Here is a 22,098-nt window from a genome sequence, read left to right as displayed (position 1 = left end):
CCCAAAATAGATTAAAGACTCAAGCATAAGACCTGAAACCATAAAACTTCTTGAAGAAAACTTAGTAACCTCCTAGACATTGGTCATGGTGATGATTTTTTGGAATTTGACACCAGAAGTGAAGGCAACAACAGCAAAAATAAAGAAGTTGGGACTACATCAAACTAAAAAGCTATGCAGAGCAAAGGAAACGATTAACAAAATGAAAGGGCAACCTACCAAATGGGAGGAAATATTTGTGAATTATATATCTGACAAGGGGTTAATATCCAAAATACATAAAGGATTTGTATAACTCAAAAACAAAAAAAACAAGCAATCCAGTGAAAAAATGGGCAGAGGATCTGGATAGACATTTTTTTCCAAAGAAGACATACAAATGGCAAACAGGTACATGAAGAGATACTCAACATTGCTAAATCATCAGGGAAATGCAAATCAAAAACACAATGAGATCACCTCATACCTGTTAGAAGTGCTGTTATCAAATGACAATAAATAATATGTGTTGGCAATGATGTGGAGAAAAGGGAACCCTCCTTATGCACTATTGATGGAAATGTAAATTGGCACAGCTACTGTGGAAAACTGTGGAATTCCCCCAAAACTTAAAAATAGAACTATCATACATTCTAGCAATTCCACTTCTGAATGTTTATCCACAGAAAATAAAACCACCAATTCAAAAAGACATATGCACCCACCCCTGTGTTCATTACAGCATTGTTTACAGTAGCCAAGATATGGAAGCAACCTAACTATCCATCAATAGATGAATGGATAAAGAAGATGTGGTGTGTGTGTGTGTGTGTGTGTACACATATATACAGTGGAATATTACTCACCTATAAAAAGAATGAAATCTTCCCATTTGTGACAACATGGATGGACCTTGAGAGTATCTAAGTTAAAGAAGTCAGAGAAAAATATCATATGATTCACTTATATGTAGAATTAAAATACAAAACAAAACAGAATTTTCTAGTTTTCCTAATTTCATTAATTTCTGGTTTCATACCATTGTGGTTGGAAAAGATGCTTGATATAATTTTAATCCTCTTAAATTTATTAATTTGTAGCCTAGCCTATGATCTATCTTGGAAAATGTTGGATGTGCACTTGAGAAGAATGTGTATTCTGGGGCGCCTGGGTGGCTCAGTTGGCTAAGCATCTGACTCTTGATTTCGGCTCAGTCCTGGATCCCCATCATCCCCGCATCAGACTCTGCACTCAGCAAGGAGTCTGCTTGTTCTCTACTCTTCCCCCTACTCATGCTCGCATTCTCTCTCTCAAATAAATAAATAAAATCTTTAAAATAATGTTATATCCTCTTGTTGGATTGACCCCTTTATCATTATGTAACAGCTTTCTTTGTCTCCCATTATAGTCTTTGTTTTGAAGTCTGTTTTCTCTAATATAGGTGTAGCTATTTCAGCTTTCTTTTGGTTTCCATTTTCAGGGGATATCTTTTTCCCTCTCTTCACTTTTTTTTCCATCCCTTCACTTTCTTTTTTTTTTTTAAGTTTTTATTTATTCCAGAGAGAGAGTGGGGGAGGGGGGAAGAGCAGAGGGGGAGGAACAGGCAGGCTCTGTGCTTGGGGCTTGATCTCAGGACCCTGAGATCATAACCTGAGCCTAAGCCAAGAGTCAGACTCTCAACTGATTGAGCCACCCAGGCGCCCCGATCCCTTCACTTTCAATTTGTATGTGCCCTTACATCTAAAATGTGTCTCTTGTAGGCAGCATATAGATGGGTCTTTGTTTAATCCATTTAGCTACTCTGTGTTTTGATTGGAGAATTTAGTCCATTTACATTTAAAATAATTTTTGATGGGTATGTGCTTACTGACATTTTGTTAATTGTTTTCTGTTTTTGTAGTTTCTCTCTTTTCCTTCTTTGCTCTCTTCTTTTGTGGTTTGATGACTTTTTCAAGGATTTATTTATTTGAGAGAAAGAGAGACAGTGCCTGAGTGGAAGTTGGGGGTGGGGAGGAAGGGGCAGAGGGAGAAGGAGAGAGAATCTCAAGCAGACTCCCCAATGAGTGAGGAGCCTGACACAGGACTCGATCTCACGATCCCGAGATCATCCCCTGAGCCAAAAGCAAGAGTCGGGTGCTTAACCAACTGAGCCACCTGAGTGCCTCTGATGCCCTTCTTTAGTGGATGGTTATATTCCTTTCTCCTTATCTTTTGTGTATTTACTATAGGTTTTTGCTTTGTGGTTACCATGAGGCTCACATATAACAGCCTGTATCTCTAGCAGTCTATTTTAAGTCGATAACAACTTAAGTTTGATCCCATTCTAAAGCTAAATATTTATACTCTCCTCCACATTTTATGTTTTTGATGTCACATTTCACATCTTTTTGTGTATCCTTTAATATCTTAATCATAATTATTTTTACTACTTTTGTCTTTTAACCTTCATATTAGCTTTATAAGTAATTAATCTACTACCTTTGCTATATATTTAATTTCCCAGTGAGACTTACTCTTTCATATGTGTTTTTGTTACTAATGAAAGAAGTTCCCTTAACTTTTCTAAGGCCAGTTTAGTGGTGATAAACTCCTTTAGCTTTTTCTTGTCTGGAAAACTTTATCTGTCCTTCAATTCTGAATGATAATTTTTCTGTGTAGAGTATCCTTGGTTCTAAGTATTTTTCTTTCAGCACTTTGAATATCATGCCACTCCCTTCTGGCCTGCAAAGTTGGTGCTGAGAAATCCACTGATAGTCTAATGGGGGGATGCCTTTTTACATAACAAGCTGTTTTCCTCTTGCTTTTAATATGTTGTCCTTGGCTTTAACTTTTGACGTTTTAATTATAATGTGTCTTGATGTGGGTTTCTTTGGCTTTCTCTTATTTGGAGCTGGTTAGGTTTTCTGAATCTGAGTGTTTTTTCCTTCCCCAGATTAGGGAAGTTTTTTGCCAGTATTCTTCAAATAAGATTTCTGCCTCTTTCTCTCTTTCTTCTTCTGAGAGTCCTGTAATGAGAATGGTAGTTCATTTGATGTCCCATATGTTCCATTGTCTCTTTGCTATCTTCTAGCAATAAGATTTTAGAAATATTTGAAAAATATATACACCAAATATATATGCCACTCCATATTTCCTGACTGAAATTTTTCAGTGAGTCTGAAGTAGAGTGGTGTCTCAGTTTTGGAAACACATATATCCATCCTGACCATTTTTAGCAGTTCAAAATGTAATAGGGTTGTTCTTCTGTTATTTTTTATTCACTTTTCACCCTTCATTCCATTCTAAGACATTTTATCAAATTTTGACTCAATTTTGGTCCTTTCCCCCTTTCTCTTCTACTTCCCACAAACACACCCATATCAATTATCACCAGCTTAAGTAAATCTGATGTCTGTTGCTATTATTTCCCTCTTATCAGTAGATACTCCATGTTGGTTAGAGCTGTGGTTTCTTCCTCTTGATGTGCTTGTGATTACTGTGTTTTAGTTTGCTTTCCTGCAAAAGCTTTTACCCTTACTGAAACTTTTGTGCATGTGTGTGTGTTCAGTATTATAAAGATAACATAAAATAAGTTAATGTGATACAGTTGGATTGACTGTACTCTAAGACTTCATCAGTGGCATCATCTTTTCATTTGGTATTTAAAATTACTCATAACTACAACTTACTAACTACTCAATTTTAAGAAAATATGGTGATGGCATATTGAATTCCATAATACAAATTGCTTATCTTGGTCAGAAGACCTGGGTTCCTTAATGATATCCCAACCATGTCTTGTTAAGGAGTTGATATAACTGATGCTATTTAAATGGTATTTTAAAATCTGTAATAGAGGAGAACACAGGCAGAAACCTCTTTGACCTCAGCCATAACAACTTGTTACTAGACACATCACCACAGGCAAGGTAAACAAAAGCAAAAAATGAACTATTGGGACTTCATCAAGATAAAAAGCTTCTGCACAGCAAAGGAAACAATCAACAAAACTAAAAGGCAGTCTATGGAATGGGAGAAGTTATTTGCAAGTGACATATCTGATAAAGGGTTAGTATGCAAAATCTATAAAGAACTGATCAAACTCAACACCCAGAAAACAATCCAGTTAAGAAAGGGCAGAAGACATTAATAGACACTTTTCCAAAGAAGACATACAAATGGCTAACAGAAACATGAAAAGATGCTCAATATCACTCACCATCAGGGAAATACAAATCAAAACCACAATAGATACCATCTCACACCTGTCAGGATGGCTAAAATTAAGAACACAAGGAACAATAGGTGTTGGTGAGGATGCAGAGAAAGGGGAACCCCCTTGCACTGTTGGTGGGAATGCAAACTGATGCAGCCACTCTGGAAAACAGTATAGAGGTTCCTCTAAATGTTAAAAATAGAACTACCCTATGATCCAGCTATTGCAGTACTAGGTATTTACCCAAAGAGTATAAAACTACAGATTCAAAGGGATACATGCACCCTGATGTTTATAGCAACATTATCAATAGTAGCCAAACTATAGAAAGAGCCCAAATGTCCATCAACTGAGAATGGATAAAGAAGATGTGGTATATGTATACAATGGAATATTACTCAGCCATCAAAAAGAATGAAATCTTGCCATTTGCAATGACATGGATGGAGCTAAAGTATATTATGCTAAGTGAAATAAGTCAGAGAAAGACAAGTACCACATGATCTCACTCATGTGGAATTTAAGAAAGAAAATAGATGAACATAGGCAAAAGGGGAAAAGAAAAAAAGAACAGAGAGAAACAAGCCATAAAAGACTCTTAATGATAGAGAACAAACTGAGGGTTGATGAAGGGACGTGGGTGGGGGATGGTCCAGATGGATGATGGGTATTAAGGAAGGCACTTGTTATGATGAGCACTAGGGGGTTGTATGTAAGTGATGAAATACTAAATTCTACTACAGAATACAAAATTGTACTGTATGTTAACTACCTAAAATTTAAATTAAAGTAATAAAATCTGTAATAAAGGGAAAATACTTTCAAGTTTTGACTTCTTTGAAACTTATTATTTAAATGGAAGTTGCCTGAGTCTGTATTTGAATTGTCTTAAATGTGTGTATTTTTCTGTAGGAATGAGATATATCATGCTCCAGAAATAGGCATTTTTTTCATACTCCTTGCTCCTTTACACATTTGCTCTTTTGTTCCATTATTTATTATTTTATTTTCTCTCTGTCATTGTCCCCATTATCTGCTTGTGTGTGTGTGTGTGTGTGTGTGTGTGTGTGTGTGTGTGTGTAGCTATTCTTAACTGAAGGGTGTTTAAGGAAGAGCTGATGTTTGAAAATGACTTATTGGGTCTTAAGCATATGAAAACAATATATGCAATCATTTTCTTTGAAAATTATCATTGTTAACAGAACTTAAGTATCCACAGGCATCTTAGGGGGAAATATTTCATTGGAATTAATTTTAAGTTCAATTTTTATTCTTTCCATTACAGTATTTCTCAAACTCTAAGGCTTGCAGAATTCACAAATTGAGATCTGGCATCATTTTCAGAGAAAGACCTTCAGTAATGTGTAAGTAGTTTTTTTCATTTTGATTTGTTTCTATTAGTTGTTTTCTGTATTAAACACTGAAAAGTTAATTTACCAATCTCTATACAGAATTTGGCATATATTCACCACATAATGATTATGAATAACAAATAACACAATATAGCTTATTGAAAGATGTCTTAAAATATGCCCTGGGTCACTATTATTGACCATTAGTAGAGGCAACATCCTCAAGTATAAAGAATACTGGATTAAAGGACTTGAGTCCTTGCCTTGTCTGCCACTAACTAGCTACATATCCTAAGTGAGCCGCCTTCTGTGTTTTGGTTTCTTTGGCTATAAAATGAGGGATTAGACTAGGATTAGTAATAAAATCCTTTCCCCTGGAAATGTCTGTTAGTCCCAGCTTAACTTTTTTTCTTTTTATGATAAATCAAAGGTTAGTAATCATCCAAAAGGTAGCTCTCAAATTACATAGTTTTGTTTTGATTTTTTGTGTTGGTTTTTGCTTGGAAATAGATACTGAGAGAGGAGGTTGGCTCCAAATTAGACTAGGAGACAAGTAACCCCCCCCCCAAGAAATTTGCCCCACATAGTCCACTAATTTGGGTTAACCAAGCTTGTTTTTAAAAAGTTGCATTTGCCTTCGGTGGGTTGAACCTTTTTAAAAGGAGGTCACCCTACTGTTAAGTATAATATACAAATAAGATTTCTTTCTTTTCAAAATTTCCATAGAATGCTGATCCTGAAGGAGTGCCAGTTTTCAAGGAGATAGGAGAAAGGGACAGTAAAGTAGGGATCACATCTATGCACGGAGCTTTTGGGGGGAGAATGATAAGGAAACTAGGCAGGTTGAAGGCCAGCACTTGGTATCTGGAAGGGCTTGAGGTGGAATAAAAGTGTAGACAGAGATGTGGAAAAGTAGAACTAGACAGGAAACTCCTTGAAGGCAGAAGCTATGGCTTTCATCAGTATTGTCTATCACCAGCTCCTAGAATAGTGTCAAATCTTAATAAGTATTTATGAAAAATGCATTGGATGAATGAATCACTCAATAAATTTCTAATTTTGCCTAAGACTGTGATGGTTTTGGTTATTGGTTACTAGACTCAAATCATCTAGGTTATTATCTCTGTCTCTTCTACATTCAACAACTCCAGATAGTATTAAGGTAATTGAGGTTCAGAAAATTGATTCTGAATTACAGAAAAAAAGACCATACACTTGAGGGTTATAAAGTGAACTATTAATTCGTTTAACAAATATTATTTTAAGCACCCACCTTACATACTTTGGGTGCTAGCTGGGAATGAAAAAAATGGGTTACTGGTTATATTGTATAATTCTGCTTGATGGCATATTATGTAGCCATTAGTATAATTATGAAGATTATAGCAGTTTAGGAAAATGCTTACTAAATAAATATACAAATATTTATATTCTATCTTGTAATTGCATGGGGATTAGAAGGATGTTTTCTGTTCTCAAAGAAGACTAGGAAACCTTAAATATAAACCAGATTTATTATTGGGAATGGAATTGTTGAATTTGTCTTCCTTTTTGTTATTTTGTACAATTCATAAAGTTTAAATGAAAATGCAAATAAACTTAAGTTTTAAAACAAATATGAATATGTATTGACCAGAAAGAGGAAATAGTGTTTTGTCAATGAGGAAGAGAACAAAACTAAATTTGTAGGATAGTAGATAGGTTACCTTGGTTGGAAGAAAAATGAAAGATGAAGTTTAGAAAAGATGAGAAATGAGGGTCTCTGGTTTGGTTTTAGTAATGTAAGAAAGGATGGCTAGATTACATTCTTAACTGTGGAATTACTTTTTAAAAAAAGAAAATTTCTTCTAGCCTATATATTTACGTGAACTGGAGTGAAGGATAGTCGATTAGTCCATTGTGTTATCGGTGTTATCAACCATTTTAACATATAGGTCTTGAGTTTGTGACTATTATCATTCTCTATTTGAAAGACTTTTTATCCTTTTACCATTTCAGTAATAGTTTATAATTTTGCAAAACTTCTATGCTCAGATTTTTTGTTTTTCATATATCTTTAAAATGTTACCTTTCTACTCTTTTCTTGTCCTTAGAGTTAGCCTAGGTAGAAAATGCTTAACTACTTTGACCTAATGGAGTGATAGAAGAAATACAAAAGAATCTGAATTGATTGGGTAGATATTGAAAGGGAGAAAAACAAACCAGCCTCCATTAGTTCGTGAATGGGCAAGAGCTTTCTTATAACGATTTCTTAATTTCTTTCTCATAAACATTTTAGGGCTACAGAGCATATCCTTCTTGTTTTCTATTCTCAAAGAAAATAGATGTAATTTGAAGTGAAATACTAGCTAAGGAGGTATCTGAAATTTTAAGAAGATGCCTAAAAACATTTTATAAGCTAACTCCTTAAGTTATCTAAATCATATTGAACAAAGAAGAATTAAAAAACAGTGGTTGGTTAATGATGCAGTATTATCATTACACCAGCTTGAGTAAAATTGTGTCATGGTTTTATATTACTGTGATTTTTACAGAACTGTTGGATTGACTGCTTATTTTGTACGGCCCCCAGTTTAAATGAAGTCAAAGAAATTTACATCCGAAAAGAAAAAAAAAGGAAATTTACCTATGTACCTCCTAATTGTTTAGGGGTTTTTGCTCTCATGTACTACACTAAAAGTCCAAGTTTTGTGTGTGACGAGGAATGCTTTCCTCAAATGCTCTTTCCAAGGAATCGTTGGTGGTTCTTGCCAACACAAGGCATTTTGTCTTAATATACATGTAGTATTTTTCACGAGGATTATAATTTTCACACTCCAGTATAAGTCTCTTGGCTAAATGGAATTGTTAGAAAATACTGTTGTTCATTTCTATAGTAAAGATTTTCAGTATTTTCTTTGCCTTGTAATTTTTAGCAATGTCTTCCCCCAGCTTCTAAACCTCAAACTTATTTTAAAAACAGTTGAATTAAAATAAAAAGTAGAGGTGCATTTTCAGTATTTTCTGAGTGAATTAAAGGCCATTTAGATATTGCAAGAAGTCACCTGGAATGTTGCCAACTATGTTCTTGGCATTACATATTTGGTCAGCAGTGCCTTAAAACATTTTGTTTACCTTCCTAACCACTCTCCGCCCTGAAATGAGTAAATGGAAAACAACATCAAGGCAAGAGAACTGGAGTGATATGTAATTTATTTTTTTGTCAATAAATGTAAGAAGATTTTATCACCACTTTAAAATTGATTATTTTCTTCTATGTGTTGATGAGGAATAATAATTTGTTCTCCTTTATTAGTTATTTACTGTAGTCAGTTGTAAATGAGATCAAATCATTAAAATCTGTGAATCAGGAAGATGTAACAAAATGAATTTTTCATACAAATTTCTCCCAAATATCGGCTTATTAGTATAATAGCTGTTTATTTCCAACTAGCTGGCTAAGGTAGTAGTAGCTTTCAAAAGCATTTATTAAATATATGTATGTTTTCATGATAGTACTGTTCTCATTCTCTTGCCCTTCTTTCTGCATAGCAATATGTAAAACTACATAGAATGAGATAGTGACTATATGCTGTAGTTTAAATAACATGAAGTTAGTGGGGCACTTGACTAGCTCAGTTGGAAGAGCATGCGACTCTTGATCTGGGAGTTGTGAGTTCAAGCCCCACATTGGCTGTAATTATTTAATAATTGTTACTTAATAAATAAATAAATAAACTTAAATAACATGAAGTTAGAGTCTAGGAAAAAGGAGAATATTTAAATGTCTTTATTATAATGAAAGGAAAGTGTTTTACCAAGGTATTTTTAAGATTTGTATCTATCAAGAGCTTATAGCTTCAAATTCATGCACACATAAAAGCAGATAAACATATGTAGAAGCTTGGTTAACTTTTGACTTAGCAATTCTACTTTAATAAATTTTTTCTGAAGAAATAATAGCCATAGGTTTATGTTCAAGATTATTCATCATGGTATTTAAAAATATTAGCAAAGTAGAAGTAAAACTGATCAACAATAAGGAAATAGATCAATAATGTTATGTCCGTAAAATAAAATACCGTGGAGCCATTAAGAAATATTTTCAAAGACTATGTAAGGAAATGAAGGAAAAAAGTTAAATACAAAAGTGCTTTTAAAAAAGGTGCTTTAGGGGAGCCTGGGTGGCTCAGATGGTTGGACATCTGCCTTCAGGCTCAGGTCATGATCCCAGAGTCCTGGTATCAAGCCCCACGTCCGGCTCCTGGCTGGGCAGGGAGCCTGCTTTTCCCTCTCCCTCTCCCCCTGCTCATGCTCTCTCTCTCTCTCTCTCTCTCTCTCTCTGTATCTCTGTGTCTCGAATGAATAAATAAAATCTTTAAAAAAAAAAAGGTGCTTTAAAAAAATAATAAAAAATAAATAAAAAAGGTGCTTTTGTTCTCCTACTTTTTAGAAATAGGGTGAAACTACTTATTTTTTGTGGAGGACCTACCTATTACATGTAGTCAGCTGAGAGTGACGACTATTTAACAGTCTTCTCAAGAGACAGCTTATTACTTTCTCTTTACTGTCAGGCTAGGGGCCATTTCTGAAAAGTTTAAGCCCTTTATTTTGTACAGAAATCTTATGTGTAAGGCAGTTGCTAATTGAAGTCATATACATATAAAAGAAGTAGGAACATTTGATCCTTCTTTAGGTTTGTTTTCTAAGCAAACAGTGGGAATATTTAGAGTATATTTAAGCAATGGATACAGATTGCACAAAATGTGGCTTGAATTCTGAAAACTTACTATGTTAGCAATAAAGAAAATTCAGTAAGTTTGGGATTATGATGAAAATGGTGATAATTGTATTATAAACAAGTATACTACATAAAAATTTGTTTGCCCAAAGTTACTTTATAGTCTACAAAGTTTTTTTTTTTTAAAGATTTTATTTATTAGAGAGAGAACACAAGCAGGGGGAGCTGCAGGCAGAGGGGGAAGTAGGCTCCCTGCTGAGCAAGGAGCCCAATGTGGGACCCCATCCCAGGACCCCAGGACCCGAGCTGAAGGCAGACGCATAACTGAGCCACCTAGGCATCCCAAAGTTTATTTACTAAAAAACTGGCATTTTCTAAAGCATGTTTTGAGGTTTTTTTCTAGTTTTTAAGTGGGAAAATAGGGTTCACTGTTCAAATAGACTTGGGAAATCCTGGGCTAACAAGCAAAGTTAACAGGTACCTTTATCAAAGGACTGTTGAAGCTCTCATATTTTTATATATTTTATTATAAGATATATATATTTTATATATATATTTTATTATATATAATATATATATTTTATATATATTATATATACATTTTATTATATAAGTATATATACCTAATTTATTTGTCCTTTTTTGCATTTATTGGAACCAAATTTAATGAGACATGTTGGAAAATATCTGTTTTATGTTAAACTTTTTCCTATAACTTATATAAGCAATGACAGTACTGTGGAGGGTGTATTCTCCTCGTTAAACAAATAAGGTTGAAATGACGCCTGAAGGAGATTTTGCTATTAAAGTGTTTGCAGATACATAATGGGATTCTACTTTGTGTATTTTTTCTTTGATTTTGTTATAAGCATGCATTATTGTTCTAATCTCTGCCCTACTTTTATTTGAAGTTCCTCTGTTTGTTGTATCTGCTGAGACTCACTCAGGGTGGGTCTTTCTTTGTATGTTTTTGTAGTTTTAGATTAGGAGGTCATCTTCAGCTGGGCTTTATCTGTGGAGAACCTGGGTTGAGGGTGTTCCCTTCTAGAACTGTTTTATATTTGCTTCCCCCAGGGTATCACTAGCCTGGGAACACAGTTATTGTTAATACCTGTTTGGAGCTTCTTGGGACTATGCATATGGCTTAAGGTCAAACCTCATATCCAAGTATGAGTAGGCCTGTTGTTATACATTCACAGGGGAGACTTTTTACCCCACCAAAGCTGGGCCCAGATTGAGGCAAACTGTTATCTCCCTGTACCAGTGGATGGATTTTTAAAATCCGCTCTTTAACTGGGGATATAGTCCTTTGAGGCTCTTGGTTCTATACAGATGTCTCAGTTCTAATTCCCTATCTTATGTGGTCCCAAAGACTTGTCTCCTGTCCCTGTAATGCCTTTTAAAACACAAACCCCAGTGGGTGGCTCAGTCTGTGAAACGTCTGCCTTCAGCTCAGGTCATGATCCCAGGGTCCTGGGATCAAGTCCTGCATTGGCTCCCTGCTCAGCGCAGAGCCTGCTTCTCCCTCTCCCTCTGCCCCTCCCCCTGCTTGTGCTCTCTTGCTCTCTCTATCAAATAAATAAATAAAATCTTAAAAAACACACACACAAACCCCTTGATTACTGAGGAAATCAGCAAATTTCCCCAACCCATTATCAGCTTATACACTGCACTCTGGTCTTTGGTTTGCTCAGTGTTTTGGGATCCTGGGAATTTCATTTTCACAGGTTAGTCTGTGCATTTACAAGGATGTGTTTTGTTGTTGTTGTTGTCATGTATTTAGGTAATCCAGGCTTCCATGTTGTAAAAAATTGAAATTCATGCATTACTTTTATATTCAGAAAATGATGCTAAATATATTCCCATTTTAAAAAACCATACATTTTACATATTAAAATGAAATGTGTAATAGTACTGTGTTTATCAGAGAAATAGTATTCTTTCTATAGTTTTTCATTCTTATTTATGCACAAACCACTTCTATTTATTTGACTTATTAGAGGATACTACTAGTCTTTCACTTTCCTTTTAGATGTAACCTTCTGTAATGGAAGATGATTGAAGATAAAGGGCCTCGTGTTGCTGACTACTTTGTTGTAGCAGGATTAACTGATGTTTCAAAGCCTCTTGAAGAAGAAATTCACTTCAATGATGCCTGTCATAAAGTAGCTAAACCAAAAGAACCTATAACAGATGTTTCAGTGATTATTAAATCTCTTGGGGAGGAAGTGCCACGGGATTATATATGTATTGATGTTACCCCAACTGGATTGTCGGCTGATCTCAATAATGGGAGTCTTGTGGGGCCGCAGATTTACCTTTGCTACAGAAGAGGAAGAGATAAGCCTCCACTTACAGATCTAGGGTAAGTTTTTTTTTTAATTGTTGCTTTTGATCAAAATAATATGCCTTGTAGATTTTGAAGTTCACTGTTCAATTTGTTCATTAATAAATACATGTCAGCTGGGGCGCCCAGGTGGCTCAGTCATTAAGCGTCTGCCTTTGGCTCAGGTCATGATCCCAGGGTCCTGGGATCGAGCCCCGCATCAGGCTCCCTGCTCAGCGGGAAGCCTGCTTCTCCTTCTCCTACTCCCCCTGCTTGTGTTCCTGCTTTCGCTGTCTCTCTCTCTCTCTGTCAAATAAATAAATAAAATCTTTAAAAATAATAATAATAATAAATAAACACATGTCAACTTTAGAAAAATAGACACATGTTTAAAATCCTGTGTTCTCTTTCTGTGTTCTTTATACCATTTGATTGTCCCTTTGTCCTACAGGTGCCCAGCACTTTCTTCTTGTCAGAGTTTCTTTCTGTTAAGGGGAGAGACTTTGAAAACTTCTACAGGAAAGTATCAGAAAACTAGGGTATTGTCCTGACCGCAAGAATTTTAATCATTTTAAAATTAAGTGCTAGAAAAGGATGACTTTTGAGCATCAGTCTTATATCGTTGTAGATAGATGCTTAAGGCTGTATGCATCAAACAAGGATCTTGAGGTAAATTAGTGCTTTACTTAGGATATTATATTGAACTTAGGGCTCCTTTTTTCTATAACAGCTTTATTGAGATAGAATTCACATACCATACAGTTCACCTATTTAAAGTGTACAATCTGGTAGGTTTTAGTGTCTTTATAGAGTTATGCAACCATAACCACAATAAATTTTAGAACATTTTTATTATGCCAGAAAGAAACCTCATACTCATTTTAGTTTCTGTCCAATTCTGCCTAACCCCCTCAGCTCTAGCCAATGCTTATTCTATTTTCTGTCTCTATGGATTTCCCTATTCTGGACATTTTATATAAATAGAATCATACTCTAAGGCAAAAAAAGAATACTTTTTGTACCTGGCTTCTTTCACTTAGCATTATGTTTTCCAGGTTTATTCATGTTGTAGTATGTGTCAGTACTTTATTCCTTTACATGGCTGAATAATATTCCATTTTATGGATGTACCCCTATTTACTTATTTTCACTATTTATTGATTCATCAGTTTGATGGACATGTAGGTTGTTTCCACTTTTTGGCCACTATGAATAACACTGCTGGAAATATATAAATTTTTTTTATGGACATATGTTTTCAATTCTCTTGTGTATATATATATACTTAGGAGTACAATTGCTGGGTCATATGATAACTCTGTGTTTAATCTTTTGAGGAACTGCCAGACTGTCTTCCAAAGTAGCCACGCTACTTTGCATTCCCGCCAGCAGTGTATGAAGGTTCCAGTTTCTCCACATCCTAGCCAACATTTTGTATTGTCATTTTGATTATAGCTTTCCTAGTGGTAACTCATTGTGATCCTAATTTGCATTCACTTGATGGTTAATGATGTTGAACATCTTTTGAGGTACTTGTGGGCCATCTGTAAATCTTTTGAGAAATGTCTGTACAGAATCCTTTACCCATTTTTTAATTGGCTTGTCTTTTTAGTGTTGAACTTTAATAGTTCTTTACATATTTTAGATGCAAGTCCCTTATCAGATATATGATTCACAAATGTTTTCTCCCATTCTGTGGGTTGTCTTTTCACTTTCTTTATGGTATCCTTCGAAGCTAAAAAGTTTTTAATTTTGATGAAGTCTGATCTATTTTTTTCTTTTGTTGCTTGTGTTTTGGCATCAGATCTAAGAAGGCTTTTACTAATCCAAGGGCATGGGGATTTACACCTAAGTTTTTGTGTAAGAGTTTTATAGATTCAGCCTTTATATTTAGGTCTTTGATCTAATTTGAATTCATTTTTGTATATGGTTGAGGAAGGGGTCCAGCCTCACTATTTTGCTTATGGATATCCAGTTGTCCCAACACCATCTGTTGAGGAGAATATTCTTTCCCCATTTTCAAATATTAATAGGCCATTAATAGGCCATAGATGTATGTACTGGGTTTATTTCTGGACTCTCAATTCTGTTTTGTCTACATGTCTTATCTTTGTGCCAGTACTACACAGGTTTTTTTAAACTTTTTTTTTAAGATTTTATTTATTTGTCAGAGAGAGAGAGGGAGCACAAGCAGAGGGAGCGGCAGGCAGAGGGAGAAGCAGGCTCCCCACTGAGCAGGGAGCCCGATGTGGGACTCCATCCCAGGACCCTGGGATCATGACCTGAGCCGAAGGCAGATGCTTAACCAACTGAGCCACCCAGGCATCCCCACAGTTTTGAATAATATAGTTTTGTAGTAAGTTTTTTCATTGAAATGTGAGTCTTCCAACTTTGATCATTTTGAAGATCATTTTGACTATTCTGTCTGTGTCCCTTGAATTTCCGTATGAATCTTAGGATCAGCTCGTCAGTTTTTTTTTTTTTTTGACTGCCTATCAGATTTTTTTTGTAATTTAAATTCAATTAATTAACATATAGTGTATTATTACTTTCAGAGGTAGAGTTTAGTGATTCATCAGTTGCATGTCACACCCAATGCTCATTAGATCAAGTGTCCTCCTTAATGCCCATTACCCAGTTACCCCGTCCTTCCACCCACCTCTCCTCCAGCAACCCTCAGTTTGTTTTATAGTTATAGTTAAGAGTCTCTTATGGTTTGTCTTCCTCTCTGATTTCGTCTTATTTTATGTTTCCCTCCCTTCCTGTATGATTCTCTGTTTTGTTTCTTAAATTCCACATATGAGTGAAATCATATGATAATTGTCTTTCTCTGATTGACTTATTTCTCTTAGCATGATACCCTGTAGTTCTATCCACATCATTGCAAATGGTAAGATTTCATTTTTTTGATGGCTGAGTAATATTCCATTTTGTGGTGTGTGTGTGTGTGTGTGTGTGTGTGTATGTATCACATCTTCTTTATTCATCTGTCAATAGACAACTGGCTCTTTCCATATTTTGGCTATTATGGAAACTGCTGCTATAAACATTGGGGTGCAGATGCCCCTTCGGATCACTATGTTTGTATCCTTTGGGTAAAACCTAGTAGTGCAATTGCTGGGTCATAGGGTAGTTCTATTTTTAACTTTGTGAGGAACCTCCATACCATTTTCCAGAGTGGCTGTACCAGCTTGCATTCCCACCAGCAGTATAAGGGGTTCCCCTTTATTATGCTCCAAAACTTATGGAGCATAAGTTTACCAACATCTATTGTTTCCTGACTTGTTAATTTTAGCCATTCTGACTGGTGTGAGGTGGTATCTCATTGTGGTTTTGATTTATATTTTTCTGATGCCGAGTGATGTTGAGCATCTTTTCATGTGTCTGTTGGCCATCTGGATGTCTTCTTTGGAAAAGTGTCTATTCATGTCTTCTGTCCATTTCTTGACTGGATTATTTGTTTTTTTGGGTGTTGAGTTTGATAAATTCTTTATAGATTTTTGGATACTCAGCTTGTCAATTTTTGCAAAGATCGGGGTTCTTTTTAATATGAATATATATATGTATATGTATTTATCTTTACATTTATATATTTCTCCTTTACATATATGTATCTTTACATTCATATATTTCTCTCTTACATATATATAAAATATATATTCATCTTTTAAAAAGAACCCCAATCTTTGCAGAAATTGACATTATATATACATAATATAATATAATATATATTATATATGCAAAAGGAGAATATATAAATGTAAATATATATATATATGGAGCAAAAGAGGAACAATATTTTAATGATAGAAAAATAAGATTCCCACTGAAAAACAAAGAAAAAGGCCTAAGGAAAGCTACAGGTAGCTCTAATATTAATGTCTTCAAAATCGATAAAGAGTTTATAAGAAATAAAGATTAGCCTTCTTGTTTTCATTGCTCAGTTGCAAAAGAGCATGCACTTAACTTGGAATGTTTGAGTTAAAAATAAAGAAGATATCAATATCCCTACTGATGTCACCAGAATGGGCTTTAAATTTCCATCTCCTATTATATTAAGTCTGAAAGTGGACAGTCATGTTTACTAATGCCTGAGGGGAGATAGAATGAATTGGAAAAGTTCCTCAAATCTCTTCTACTTTAAAAATTCTATCATCTAATGTTTTGTATCAAAAATCAATTTTTATTCTCTTCATGAAGGAATTCTAGTAATTTTAACTTGGTTTCAGAACAGCAACTATATTACTTCTTTTTTTTTTTTAAGATTTTTATTTATTTATTTGTCAGAGAGAGCACAAGCAGGGAGAGTGGCAGGCAGAAGGAGAAGTAGGCTCCCCACTGAGCAAGGAGCCCAGTGCAGGACTCGATCCCAGGACCCTGGGATCATGACCTGAGCCGAAGGCAGACACTCAACGACTGAGCCACCCAGAAGCCCTATTATACTGCTTCTTATAAAGCTTAATGTATTTAGTAAATGGCTTGGGAAAGTAAGCCAGCTGTTAGGTCTTTTGTTTGTTTGTTTCAAGTTTTTATTTCTTTATTAAAGATTTAGTTATTTATTTGAAAGAAAGAGACACAGAAAGAGAGAGCAGAGAGAGGAGACAAGCAGACTCCCCCCTGAATGGGGAGGCTGACATGGGACTTGAACCCAGGACCCTGAGATCATGACCTGAGCCAAAGTCAAGAGTTGGATGCTTAACCAGCTGAGCCCCTCAGGCAACCCTCAAGTTTTTATTTAAATTCTAGTTAGTTGACTGTAGTGTAATATTGGTTTCAGGAGTAGAATTTAATGATTCATCACTTACATATAACACCCAGTGCTCATCCCAACAAGTGCCCTCCTTAATACCCATCATCTGCCTTGCCCATGCCCTGCTCACCTACCCTCCAGCAACCCTCAGTCTGTTCTCTATAGTTAAGAGTCTCTTATAGATCTTCTTTTCAAAAGATTAGGTAATTTGCTCCTGTGACCACTGATCATCCTCAGAATTATAGATTGTGGATGACAGGAAGGGAATCTTGCAGATTTTTGTTAGGATGTTGGAATTTCCTAATTTAGAGATGAGGAATTTTCCAAGTATAGGAAGGATTCTCCAATAGTTAAGGGCTTAAACTGGAATAAATAAATTAACCACTCTTATAAATATCCCCCTTTTCTGTCATTGTGGAGGATAGGGCAACATTTTTAAGAGCCTTTGAAAAGCTTAGTTTAGGTAGACAAGAAAAGTTCCTAACAATATAAAAATAAAAAATAATAACACAAGTAATATATATAACAGCATAATACCTGATTAAAGAAAACAGGTATCTTATGTTTCAAATGTATTTATATTCCATATCTTTAAGAAATTCAAGGTAATAAATGGTGGTTTGTTTTGTGTTGTATTTTGTTTTCTTGTTTTCTTGTTTTCAATTGAGTATCTGTTTTCCAGACACTATTTTGGAGGCCTTATTTATACTCTTATCTAATTCTCTCAAGATCCTGTGGGTTAGATTTTTAAAATTTTTTTTTAAGATTTTATTTATTTATTTGACAGAGAGAGCACAGCGAGAGAGCACAAGCAGGAGAAGGGGTGGAGGGAGAGGGGGGAAGCAGACTCCCTGCTGAGTAGGGAGCCTGACGTGGGGCTTGATCCCAGGACCCTGTGATCATGACCTGAGGACGCTTAACCAACTGAGCTACCCGGGCACCCCTTGATTTTTGAATGTTATAGCTGATTAGTACAAGGCTCAGAGAGATTAAATATTTGCCTAAGAGAATACAGCTAGTAACAGGTAGTAGAAATTTGATTGAGATGTGTCTAACTTTTCTCTGTTACAATGCCTTTTTTTAAAGATTAAAAAAAAAAAACAGAGAGCAAGATCAAAAAGAGGAGGAGGAGTAAGCATTTAAGTTAACATTAGGATAAATATAGTTGCTATGATTAAGCATCAAATTTAGCCCTAAATTTTCAAAATAAAATGTTGAAAGAAAAATTTAAGTTTGCTGACAGCCATGACAAAAAGGGAAATTAAAAATTATATTAGAAAGAAATAATTTGACCAATTTTTGGCACTTAATTTTATTTGAATAATGGGATTTTATAAAAGGAAATACTGATATTGAGGATATTGCCTGTTATAACAATTTTTATAGCAAATGCAGAAACACAATATAGTAGAGCTTTAAAGTTTTTTTTTTTTTCCTCATGCCAGGGAGTTAGCAGTAAAATACAAATCAGTGAATTCTCTGAGGGAATAGACTAATATTATTCCAGTATGATGTTTTCCTTGTATGTGAATGTACTTCTTAGAGGATTTAATGAATGGATGGCTGGACTGACCATTAATAAAAGCCTACCATTTTACCACAATAAAAAAAAGAAGAAGAAATGTCTTTCACCCATCCTTTTGCTTACAGATGGATTTGAGGTTATTTTCTCCTTTGAAAACCTATAGCTGTCTCTTAAATTTGAGAGAGCATTTGGAGATAAAAGTGTGCATGCAGGTTCTATAATATTTGGCAAGGAGCCTTTTGTAAAATTTCAACTTTGACTAAATTATAAAATTGCTTTTTCTAAAGAAGGTGCTTGTTTTTAGAGACAAAAATAAATAAATGAATCTATTAAATGGAATGCTAAAGCAAGTGCCTCTGCACTTACTTGTTGCCAATATGTGGTTTATGCTAACAAACACAAAAGATAATCTGAATTTTCCTTACATTATTTTAGTTTTTGGTGGGGAAACCACTCTTCCTTTAGTCTTATATGGGACAGTGCAACTCAAACTTGCAGTAAGATTGGAGTATTTGCTACATTTAAGGATCAGTTTATGATACCTGACAGTATTACCTATCTGTTTGAAGATGTTTTGCATTTGTGTAGTTATTTATGTATTTTTCTTTTAGGGTTTTGTATGACTGGAAAGAAAGATTGAAACAGGGATGTGAAATTATTCAGAGTACTCCCTACGGACGCCCTGCAAATATTAGTGGTAGTACCTCATCACAAAAAATATATATCACTTTCCGAAGAGCCTCTGAAAACATGACTCAGAATACATTGGCTGTCACGGACATATGTATTATTGTACCCAGTAAAGGAGAAAGTCCACCACACACATTTTGCAAAGTCAACAAGAATCTCAATAACAGTATGGTAAGTGACTCTTTTGTACTGATAAAATTAGCCACTGATGAGAAGAGCATAATTTAAAATCTCTGAAAAACAGTGTAACATAATAACTGAGTTAAAAAATATGTTGTCGGGTTTTTTTTCATATTTTATTTATTTGAGAGAGAGCATGAGGGGGGTGGCGGGGCAGAGGGAGAGGGAGAAGAAGACTCCCCACTGAGCAAGGAGCCAGACGCAGGGCTTGATCCCAGGACCCTGAGATCATGACCTGAGCCAAAGGCAGATGCTTAACCGACTGAGCCAGCCAGGCACCCCCTAAAAATAGGTTTTTAAAGATGTTGGATATTTTATTTTTGGAAAAGTACTTTAGTTGTACTTTCAATTGTACTTTCAAAAGGAGCTGTACAAAAAGTTTGCTCTCTTGCTTGCTTTCTAATTAAAAGCATATTTTTTTCCCTTACTGGAAATGTAACACACTAGCCAAGGGTAATCCCTATACTTGTGCACTAGATGCTGTATACTTACCTATTTGAGGACATGGCTTCAGCAATTCTTCCTACTTTTTTGGGAACCATCATTCTTCCTCTATTGGACTATTTCCTCCAGCATGCAAAGCATGTTGCAATATTGCCCATCTTTACAAAACTTCTTGACCCCTGTGTGCACCTCCATTCTTTACCTCATTTCATTGCTCTCCTTTTCAATACATCTCAGAAGAGGGGACTATATTCTGTCCTCTTCCTCATTTTGACTCTCTAGTTAGGCTTTTGTCTCTGTCATGCCACCAAGATTGTTCTTGTTGAATCCAGTGGTTTTAATTTGTAAATTTTCAGTAGGTTTTGACATAGCTATCACTTCTTCCTTCTTGAAACCGTGGCAGGAAGATAAGATGTATTCTCTTACTTTTTCCTCCTACCTTACCCCATTCCCTTTCTGCCTTTGCTAATTCCTAACCACTACACAATGCAGTGCCCCAGGGCTCAGTCCTCAGACCATTTATCTTTATCATCTAAACTCAGTCCCTTGATGATTTAATCATTTAAATACAGGTTATCTGTGGTTGGCTTCTAAATTTGTGTGTCTAGCTTGGACCTCTGTAATTCATCTCTTCTTGGACATCTTATCGAATAAATCATCTCAAAATTTAACATGTCTAAAACTCAACTCCTCGTGTGCCTCTCCCAACCTGTTTAGCCCATAGTCCTGCTCATCTAGCAAATGGAAATTCCACTCTTCTAGTTACTCAGACTAAAAACCTTGCAGTAATCCTTAACCTTTCTCTTCTCCTTTTCTTTTGTAAATTCTGTTGACTCTAATTTCAAAATATATCTTAAACTTGACCACACTACTCACCCTCTCTATTGCCACAACCCTGGTCCTGTTTATTATTGTGGAGGTTGAGCATCTTCTAATATATAACAACAGTATCGAATGACTGAATACTACTGAATTAAATGGATGTTGCCACAATTTATTTATTCCAACTTTTATTGTAAGACATTTAGATCTAATTTTTTATACTATGAGCGAAACTGTTATGAACATAGTCACAATTAAATTTTCTATGGAATAATTTACATTTATTGAGCTCTTACGTGCTATACACTATTCTGAGTATTTCATATCCATTAACCCAGTTAATACAACCACCCTGAATGGTGTTTCCCACCCTACCCCCAACCCCCCACCTCCATTTTACAGAGAAGGAAATTTGAGAGTTAAAAAGGCTGTTACTTGCCCAAGGTCACACCTTCAATAAGCAGTTGAACCAAGATTCAAACCCAAACTAAGAACTCTAGAACCAAACTCCAAAACACTATACTGAATTGCTAGATTATTTCCTTATATCCTGGAATTTGTAGATCAAAGCTTTACTTTTAACATTTTTATCCCCAAAGATTTAACCAATTTATATCCTACCAACAAAATATAGAGGTTTTAGGTTTTTTTTAAAATAACCGTCAATAGTTGGATTTTTAATCACAAATTTTCAAACTTAATTTCTTAAAGATCCTAGAGCAGATATGTACATTGTCCTGTTATAACTATGTAAATGAATACTTTGCTAAGATTTAAAAGATTTTATACACATCTCATTTATTAAATTTTTATGGGAAGCTGATTTTTTAAATTATTTATTTTCTCTTCTGTAAGCTAGCAACATGAGAAACACTGAAGGTTTAGATAAAGCTAGAAGAGGAAGAACTGAAGTGTATTGATATGTGGCTGGATACAGTGCAGATTTTGAGACCCTGAAAAAGTTTTGAACTCCCTCAGTAAGATAGTAAAATAGATTTGTGTTGTAGTGGTTAAGGTCAGTATAGCCCAGTGTGTCAGAGTACAGACTCTGGAGCCAGAGTGTCTGGATATGAATCCTAATTCTGACACTTACTGGCTCTGTGACCTGTGACCTT

The 22,098-nt window shown here is 35.1% G+C and overlaps 1 protein-coding gene across 10 annotated transcripts in view; it reads left to right on the top strand.

The window, feature by feature from the left end:
- The window catches only part of DENND4A (DENN domain containing 4A), a 143,911-nt gene that overhangs the window by 41,209 nt on the left and 80,604 nt on the right, over positions 1 to 22,098 (top strand). For all 10 annotated transcript variants that reach the window (XM_088024868.1, XM_028099953.2, XM_028099952.2 and 7 more), the window contains exons 2-4: positions 5,460 to 5,538; positions 12,279 to 12,611; positions 19,459 to 19,708. In XM_088024868.1, the coding sequence (XP_087880994.1) occupies positions 12,301 to 12,611; positions 19,459 to 19,708 (561 nt within the window). In that variant the 5' untranslated portion in view covers positions 5,460 to 5,538; positions 12,279 to 12,300. The remainder of the gene's footprint in view (positions 1 to 5,459; positions 5,539 to 12,278; positions 12,612 to 19,458; positions 19,709 to 22,098) is intronic.

This window comes from Eumetopias jubatus, unplaced genomic scaffold (assembly GCF_037043125.1).
Source record: "Eumetopias jubatus isolate StellerSeaLion01/CBP00866 unplaced genomic scaffold, mEumJub1_p1.0 scaffold_7, whole genome shotgun sequence".
NCBI classification, from domain to species: Eukaryota; Metazoa; Chordata; class Mammalia; order Carnivora; family Otariidae; genus Eumetopias; species Eumetopias jubatus.
The sequence above is the reverse complement of the archived record's forward strand: the minus strand, read 5'-3'. Positions and strand labels throughout refer to the sequence as shown.